This window comes from Rhincodon typus, chromosome 9 (genome assembly GCF_021869965.1).
Source record: "Rhincodon typus isolate 14 chromosome 9, sRhiTyp1.1, whole genome shotgun sequence".
NCBI lineage: Eukaryota > Metazoa > Chordata > Chondrichthyes > Orectolobiformes > Rhincodontidae > Rhincodon > Rhincodon typus.
This window is the reverse complement of record NC_063340.1, coordinates 69,269,904-69,279,493: the sequence shown is the minus strand read 5'-3', so window position 1 is coordinate 69,279,493 and position 9,590 is coordinate 69,269,904. Positions and strand designations below refer to the sequence as shown.

At 45.3% G+C, this 9,590-nt stretch overlaps 1 protein-coding gene across 1 annotated transcript in view; it reads left to right on the top strand.

The window, feature by feature from the left end:
* The window catches only part of LOC109927566 (lutropin-choriogonadotropic hormone receptor-like), a 74,275-nt gene extending 65,768 nt beyond the window's left edge, over window positions 1-8,507 (top strand). The window contains exons 5-7 of the mRNA XM_048600630.1: window positions 3,085-3,159; window positions 8,133-8,290; window positions 8,406-8,507. Of these exons, the coding sequence (XP_048456587.1) occupies window positions 3,085-3,159; window positions 8,133-8,154 (97 nt within the window). The 3' untranslated portion in view covers window positions 8,155-8,290; window positions 8,406-8,507. The remainder of the gene's footprint in view (window positions 1-3,084; window positions 3,160-8,132; window positions 8,291-8,405) is intronic.
* Window positions 8,508-9,590: the final 1,083 nt, after the last annotated feature.

Here is a 9,590-nt window from a genome sequence, read left to right as displayed (position 1 = left end):
CCTTATCTGCTTTCCTGAGGGACCACTTTCTCCGAGACTCCCTTATCCGCTCCACACTCCCCTCCAGCCCCACCACACCCAGCACTTTTCCCTGCAATCACAGGAAGTGCTACACCTGCCCCTACGCCTCGCCCCTAACCCCCATCCCAGGCCCCAAGAAGACTTTCCACATCAAGCAGATGTTCACCTGCACATCTACTAATGTGGTATACTGTATCTGCTGTTCCTGTTGTGACCTTCTCTACATCGGGGAAGCCAAGCGGAGGCTTGGGGACGGTTTTGCAAGACACCTTCGCTCAGTTCGCACTAAACAACTGCATCTCCCAGTTGCAAACCATTTCAACTCCCCCTCCCATTCCTCAGACGACATGTCCATCCTGGGCCTCCTGCAGTGCCACAACAATGCCACCCGAAGGTTGCAGGAACAGCACCTCATATTCTGCTTGGGAGCCCTGCTGCCCAATGGTACCAATGTGGATTTCACAAGCTTCAAAATCTCCCCTCCCCCTCCCAAAACCAGCCCAGCTTGTCCCCGCCTCCCTAACCTGTCCTTCTTCCCACCTATCCTCTCCTCCCACCTCAAGCCCCACCCCTATCTCCTACCTACTAGCCTCATCCCGCCCCCTTGACCTGTCCGTCCTCCCTGGACTGACCTATCCCCTACTTAACTCCCCACCTAGACTCACCTTTACTGGCTCCATCCCCGCCTCTTTGACCTGTCTGTCTCCTCTCCACCTATCTTCTCCTCTATCCATCTTCTATCCGCCTCCCCCTTTCTCCCTATTTATTTCAGAACCCCCTTCCCCTCCCCCATTTCTGAAGAAGGGTCTAGGCCCGAAACATCAGCTTTCCTGCTCCTCTGATGCTGCTTGGCCTGCTGTGTTCATACAGCTCTACACCTTGTTATCTCTAAATAGTCAGACTAGTTATCGACATCTAACACTGAATGACAAATATTTACACCATCTAAGCATTGGAGAGCCTTAATTTGTTGTCTTTGGGCCTTGCCACAAATTCCATTTCCTAGCCACCAACTGCATCCCTCTCTCTGGTAAACCAGCTGAGGCTGAACCAGGCTGTTCACAAACTTGCGTCATTTCTGATCCCCAAGATGCGCTTCTAAACACACATTGGTCCTATCACAAAGACCACCTACTTCCACTTCTATAACATTGCAACCTGGAAACAAAACTATCCCAATATACACTTGGTCAGCCTCCAATATTTTACCCCCACAAAACTGAGCTATTGGAAACTTTGCTGCGCCTGCCCTAAGTAGCCCCAAGTCTTGTTCACCTATCATCCCTGCGTTCATTACCGACAGTAGTTTCTTAAGCAATGTTTTTTTGAAAGTTCTCCATGTTGTTTTCAATATTTTCTATGATCGTGCTGCTTCTTGCCTGTTATCTCATATAGCATCACACCCCTCCAAGATATTAATGCTCATCTTATTCTGGTCTCTTAATTCCTCCTTTAAGAATTGGTTGTCAAAGCCTGCTTCTTTGATTAAGCTTTTGGTTATTTGCTGTACATTTTCATGCATGGCTGGGTGCCAAGTTTTGTTTTCTAATAGACTTGTGAAAGATGTTGAAACATCCTATTACTTTACAGGCACAATGTAAATACAATTTTCTTTTGTCTAACTACCACACTATATTTTCTATAAATAAACACTTCCTTATCCATGCCATGATATATTTGGTTTAATTGCAGGTATCTTAATATTGTCAGGAAGTCTATTATATTGTCCCTTATAAAATATGTTTTTGAGAACTCATATATATTGAAATCTACTTCACTTAGTCATTAATATCCTTCAAACAAACTGAATTAAGTTGGTCAGTCATGATTTACCTTGTATAAATTCATGCTGGCATCCTAATCAACGCATTTCATTCTAGGCGAGTATTAGCTTTGTCTCATATTATGATACAGTACAAAATGTAATGAGGAAAATTGAGCATTGTGACCAAAGACGTCTAATGTAAGAGGGTGTGAAATGTCATGGGGGATAATTGCACATTCTAAAATTAAGAACCTGCAATGATGTGAGAGATGCTGATGGAACTTGGCTATACTGCTGTATTTTCTAACATTCTTCATGAGGTCTGCAAGCAGTTTCAAAGAAAATTAGGATTGATGGCTAATATGGTACAATGTCGGTGCAAAAACATTTTGTTCCAAGATAGGGAGTGTTTTGCTTTGTGAAATTTCCTTTGAAGATGCTGCTGGACATGATATCAGCTGAATAGTATTAATTCCTTCAATGATAAATAGCTAAGTCATTAGAGAGAGGGAAAATAACACCAAATGTGAGATAAAGAAACTGAAAAAGCTGGAAGAACTCAGCAGGTCTGGCAGCCTCCTGTGCAGAGAGAAACAAATTTAATGTTTCAAGTCCAGTTTGACTCATCTTCAGAAAGTCACAATCAGACTTCATAGAATCCCTAAAGTGTGGAAGCAGGCCATTCAGCCCATTGAGTCCATACAGACCCTCCAAAGAGCATCCCACTCAGACCCATCCCCTACCCTATCCCTGTTACTCATGGCTAATCCACCTAACCTACACATTTTTAGACTGTGGGAAGAAACCGGAGCACCTGGAGAAAACGCACACAGACACAGGGAGAATGTACAAACTCCGCACAGGCAGTCACCCAAGGCTGGAATTGAACTTGGGTTCCTGGCTGTGTAAGGCAGTAGTGCTAATCACTGATTAATCATGTCACCCACAAACTTGAAACACAGGCCGCCAAACCTACTGAGTTTCTTTAGCATTTTCTGTTTCTATTTCCAACATCTGCAGTGTTATGCTTTTTCTAAACATGAGAATACCTCCTTAAAGAAAGGTGAATTTTAAACAATACTTGCTATTGCCTTAATTTAGGAATTTCGTTAAAGGTATTTCCCATTGCATGTATCTTCTTTCATTTTTGTAACCGTGTATTTTTGTAATATTTTGAGGCCACATAGAAGTTAAAATTAAACCGTATTATTGTACTTTGTGTGTTCATGAGTGTTTTTCTTTTAACTTCCCCTAAGTAATGACATGAATATCAATTCATAATTATTTTCTTAAACCAGGAGCATTTGTAATACTGGAATAGGATTCTTTCCTGATCTGACACACATCCACTCCATTGCATCCAATTTTATTCTGTAAGTATCCTTACAAAGTTATCAATATGATTTAAATGAATCTGCTGGGAGGGAAAGATGAGATTTCCTCTTCTAAAGAAAAGTGAAAGAATTTAGGATTGGCAATTGTATATTTGAGCTCTTCTTTCCAGCACTGAGTACCCTCCAACCAAACATTGGAAGAATCTGACAGCATCAAATTCCCTTTACGTGCCTAAACACCTCAAATTGAGAAGATTCTCTCGAGACAGCACTGTATAACCTTCCAATTTTTACATTGGCCATTCTTTGTAATTCATTCACAGCATGTAAATGGTGCTGGGAAGGCCAACAATTATTACCTATTGCCCTTAAAAAGATGGAAGTGAACTTGGTTCTTAATTACAAATGAATGGTATAGTGATTGTAACAAGGTCAGCCAGGTGGACCTCATAGAATATGAGTTATCAGGAAATCCTGACTGACAGATAAAAACAGGAGCATCAGACATCCTGTTCATGCTGAGAGCTGGATCTGAGGGAGCTGGATCAGTGTCAAGGACTTTCCACTGTAAATAGAGGGTAACTTGGTGACGGGTTATTGGTTTCTGTGGAGTTATTTCAGTGGCAACGAGAGTAAGAGTAACGGTTTAACCCTGCAAAAGTGCCTAATAGCTGAAGCTCAACTCGACTTCAAACGGGCACTATAACTGGTTTTATCGTTGGAAAATACGGCAAGTGGAGCATGTGGGTTACAGGGTATTCTGATGGAAGTGGACACCCTCACCACGCTGACTGAGCTTGGGAAACACCACTTGGGTGAAAGCAATTGCGTAGACTTACTCAGGACACATCCTGAACAGAGGAACTTCAGGTCAGCCCACAGTAAAACCCAAAAACAAAGCCAAACCTTGGCCAAACGGTTAAAATTTTCTTGAGTACCAAGGCCGGCAACCCATTGTGGTTGCTGCTAGTATGCAGACTTGAGACAGCGGAAGAGTCCCACTAAACCTAAACTGAGTAAGAGAACTCATAGGCCAGTATCCAGGAGAGTGCACATGCTGGAAAGTCCAGCTACATCTGGTATGGAACCACTAAATTGCTTAGCAACATCCAAATTAGAACCAATCAAAATAAACATCTGGTTAAATGGTCACCCAGTTCTAATGGAGGTTGATATCAGCATGGCCACTGCAGAAGCAGTCTTTAACAAAATTCGCTCCAGACTCCAACTTTTATGTGTGCGCAAGACCTTGGCTAGACTGAGAAATTATATTGGGGAGCCTTTACACATGAAGGGTACAACTTCAATTCTGGCCTCTTATGAGAAGAAGGTGGATCATTGCAGTAAAAGGCTTGGGCTCAAACTTGATCGGGTGAAATTGGTTAAGAGAGATTTACCGAGATTGGCTCAATGTTTTTCGATTAGAAAATGGCTGCCTGAGTGAAGTCCTAATTAAATACCCAGACGTTTTTCAGGAAGGTCAAGGGACTATCAAAGGAGCCAAGGCCACCCTGCACGTTGACCAGGAAGCAATTCCATGATTCTGCAAGGCCCAGCCAATCCATCTGCTTTACGGGCAAAAGTAGATGCAGAAATCAGAAGGCTGGAAAGCGAAGGAATCATCAAACCAGCCCAGTTTGGAGAATGGGCAGGACCAGTTGTACTGATTGTGAAGCCCGATGGGTCGGTTTACCTTTGTGGGGATTTTAAGCAATGATAAACTGCTTCTCGCAGCTGGATAAGTACCCAATCCCTTGCAGAGAGGATTTGTACGATAATCATGGAATCATGCATATTTGCAACTGCAGTTAGAAGTGTATGCTACAATTAATACCCATAAGGGTAACCAATATATGAGACTGCCATTTGGGGCAAATTTTCAGCAGATGATGGAGAACATTTTACGAGGTCTACCCCAGGTCACCATTTATCAAGATGTTGTACTAATAACAAGGAAACCAATAAGGAGCACTTAGAGAACTTAGACATAGTCTTTAGACATTTCTCCCAAGCAGGCATATGCCTTAGAAGGAAAAAATGTGTGTTCCAGGCACCCCGAGTGAACTACTTAGGCTACAGAGTTGACAAGACTAGGTTACACCCATTGGAAGATAAAGTCAGGCGATCAAAGGTGCCCCAGCTCCCACATCTGTACCAGAGTTTAGGTCTTTTCTTGCAGCTGGTGAATTATTGCAGAAAGTTCATACATAACCCAAACTCCATCCTGGCACCTTTACATCAACTCCTAAGAAAGGGTCAGCCTTGGAAATGGTCGCATAGCCAAGCCATAGTTTTAGGGAAGTAAAGAAACAGCTATCATCCTCTAAGGTGTTAGCACACTATGATCCCAAGTGAGATCTGATATATTGACATGCAATGCCTCCCCATACAACATTAGCTCATAGGTGGCCTAATGGAAAGGAACGCCCAGTAATGTATCCATCTAAGACTTTTGCTAATGCAGAGCATAAATATGCCCAGATAGAGAAGGAAGGTTTGGCAGTCACATTTAGAGTCAGGAAGTTCCATCAATACCTTTATGGAAGTAAATTTGTAATAATAATAGACCACAAACCCTTGCTCGGTCTACGTAAAGAGGACAACGCAGTGCAGGGAAAGCTATTGGTGAATTCAGCGGTGGGATCTAATACCAAGTGCAAGTTGGAACACTGTCCGGGAGGCTAAGTAGCAAATGCGGATGCATTGAGCTGCCTCTCACTGGCAGATACACTGCCAGCGGTATCACCACTGGAAGAGTCTGCAATGGTTTTAAATTTGCTGGTCAGTCTTCCACCCGTGACTGACAATATCAGACTTTGGATACAGAAAGATCCGGTCCTGGCAAAACTGAAACAGCTGTTGGCAGTGAAGAAAACCAAAGGGCCGGGAGAGACCAGATCACAGTGGAGAATGGCATATTATTATGGGGAGCAAGAGTGATTGTCCTGAGCAAAGACTGACACCAGATTACTGGCTGAATTCCACCAGGGTCATCCAGGGGTTTCCAAAATGAAGTTGATGGCAAGAAGTTATTTCTGGTGGCCAGGATTGGATGCAGACATAGCCACATTGGTAGGGCAGTGTTCAGAGTGCCAACAAGGACAAAAACTACCACCAGCAGCTCCCGTACGTTTGTGGGAATGGCCGAGTAAACCCTGGACTCAGTTACATGTTGACTATGCAAGTCCTTTCATGGGCTCAATGTTCTTCATCTTTGTGGACGCCCATTCAAACTGACTGGAAGTGCATTGAGTTCCTTCATCAAACATGGGGACAACAATAGAAAAACTGCGCGCATCTTTGCAATACACAAATTCCCGGAAGTATTAGTCACAGATAACAGAACATCTTTTACTCGCAGGGAATTTGAGTACTTCCTAAATTTGAATGGTATTTGTCATATAAGTACGGCTCCATACCATCCTTCAACCAATGGTCTGGCAGAAAGTTCAGTCCAAACTTTGAAGACAGGCTTGAAGAAACAGCCTATAACTTCACTAGATACCAAATTGTCCCAGTTCCTATTTGATTATAGAACCACCTCTCATGCAACTACATGGATAGCTCCAGCAAAGCTACTAATGGGGAGAAGACTCTGCACCTCGTCAAATCTGATCTTCCCAGACCTATGTTGGGGAGGGGAAGAGCAGGAGGAGTGAAAAGGCATCAGGACTCAAATGCCAGACACGAGATTCTGCGAAGCGGGAGGAACACTTTACTTCAGGGGACAAGGTTTGGTGTACCATGGGAATGGGGAATGGCCCTACATGGTTAAGAGGCATGGTCGAGCGAGGTCAGGTCCAGTGACGTATAAAGTTTGGGTAGGTGCGACAGTCCTGAACAAGCATGTGGACCATATGAAAGGTGTAAACTCGCAAAATGTGCCCGGCTCCTCGATAACCTTTTCAGCTGTTCCGGAACCCATGGATTCTCCCTCTCCGTCAAGCATTAAAGTTACTTTTGAATCTGAGATGGACACAGTGGTTGTTGCCACCTCAACGTCGTTGCTGCTCAACGAAAAGAATGAAGTTCTTCCAAGATGTTCCAGCAGCATGAGGCAAGCTCTGGAGCATTACATGCCGCCCATATCAAGGCAGATTCGGAGGAATCTGATGCAGTGCTAAAATACCCCAGGAGAAGCTACAAAAAGAAAGAACCGGCCTATGTGCTCAGACGGGGAGGGATGTAACAAGGTCAGCTAGGTGGACCTCATAGAATATGAGTTCCCTGATTGGGGCAGTTAATCTGGTCCAATCAGGGAGCCCCGGCTGATAGATAAAAACAAGAGGGTCAGAGGTTCTGTTCACTCTGAGTGCTGGCTCTGACGGAGCTGGATCAGTGTCAAAGACTCTCCATGTGTAAATAGAGGGTGACTTATTGACAGGATACCAGCCTCTGTGGAGTTATTTCAAATGGTTTAATGGGTGTTTTCAGAATCAACCACACTGTTATGAGTCTGAAGTTACATATAGGACCCAGGACAAGCATTAGCGTTCCAAGGCTGCTCTGCTTGGCAGCAGTCTTTTTGAAGATGTTGGAGAAGTGTAAGATGACATCGTAATTGTCCAACAGACACCATAAGGTCCTGGTGGAGGGGTGGTACTGAAGAGGACCAGCAGACCCCAGCAGCTTACTCCGAGGTGACCACTCGGGTCAGTGCAGAACCCAAGGTTCAGAGGAACAGCCAACAGTGCTGAAGAAGGCCAGTGACCTTCTCTGCTCTGCCAGCTCTGTGTCACGCTCTTTCCTCTGCTTCCTCATACTCACTCTACTTCTGCCACAGCACCCACATCCTGCTTTGGGTCATATTCTGCAACTCTCACAATTGCCTGCAACATCCTCCCTCACTTGTTCTCACCATCCTCCAGTATTCCAGACCACTTACCCTGTTTGGCCTCTGCACATCTACTCACTTGATCAGGGCAGCACGCCACCTTATGATGGCATGCACAAGCACTAACAGATATGCCACCCACATTTATATCATCCAATCCCTCTGCTTCTGTCATTAGAGGAGAAGACAGCACACACTAGGGCAGAAAGACCCAGCTGGGTGGATACGTGCTTGACATCAGGCTCTTCACTCCCTCTGAGAGAATCCTGGCCCTCACAGGAGAAGATCAAGACCACTCCTGCAGGGATGCAGAGATATCCGTGTCCTGCCAACAAAGTAAGTACATTCTTCGTTCCACTACAACTCTCACATTAGCTCCACTGTCAGTGACACTCATTGCACACCACTTCTAACCACTGGTCTCACACCTTCTCTCTCTTGTTTCTTGCAGGTATCAGTGGGATGTCCATAGCTTCTTCCCCTAGAAGCCCCTGCTCAGCCTCTGCAGACAAGAATACCAAAGCATCAGAGAAAGTATCAGCTAGGCTACCTTCCCACACCACAGACCTGAACGGACACCTTAGTGAGAACACCAGGCTTGAAAAGTGTGAGACCCCAATTTAGTGAACAGCTCACTACAAAAGCCCTTCAGCTGGTCAAGGAAGAAACACTGCTGGCTGCCAGCACTCAGAGGACTGCAGGAGACCAGTCACCTGCTCAGCCCCACACAGGAGTTGACAATCAAGGACTTCATCCAAATGCGCTGGATGAGGCAGGAGGGTCAGAAAGGTTATGTGGCACACAATGGCCCTCATAGCCCAGAGGCTGCAGGACTGCAGCTATGCAGTGGGGACCCAGCGGCCTCAAGCAAGGGATCAGCTGGCTGCCTCCATGGACAGGTTGCTGGTTGACATGGAGAACCAGGTCCAGCACCCTCAAGGTCAGTTGGAGAGGCACATCCACCTACACTCCATTGTCCCAACCACTGGTTCTCAAGATTGAACGCAAAGGGACAGGGAACATGGTGAGCACTCCAATGGTGCACCTTCCTTGCAAGGACGTACGGCAGTGGCAGGAGGAAGCTGGAGGAACCACACACAGGCCTCCACACAGGACAATCTAGAGGTGGCCGTGCCTTCATCTCCCCCCTGCCTGCCCCCTCTGACCCTCTCGCTAGAAGACCCTCAGCATGTCACAGCTAATCTAAACACAAGTGGCTGAGAGGTGCCCAAAGAAACTTCCAGGGCCAATGGGCTCCGACGGCAAGCAGACTCCAAAAACCCCAACTTTGGAACCCGGACAAAACCAAGATGTACAGGGAGGGAACTAGGAAAAAACAACTTCTGATGGCACTTTGGTGGCATGACTATCGCGCTGTATATGGAGTATCACATTTGTATAAATTTCCTTCACTTTGCAATACGTCTGTTCATTTAATTCCCTGTATAGCCCCAAATGTAACTGTGCCAGCGTGATACCTAACTTCATGCCCATACAGGATACACTGTGGCATGATGTCCATGTTGAAATCCTACTGCAGCATGTGGAAACAATATGAACAGACTGTATTTAGGGCAATGGGTTCTACTGACACCATTGCCCCTCATAAATGCATCCTACTCATTCCCTGGTCTCT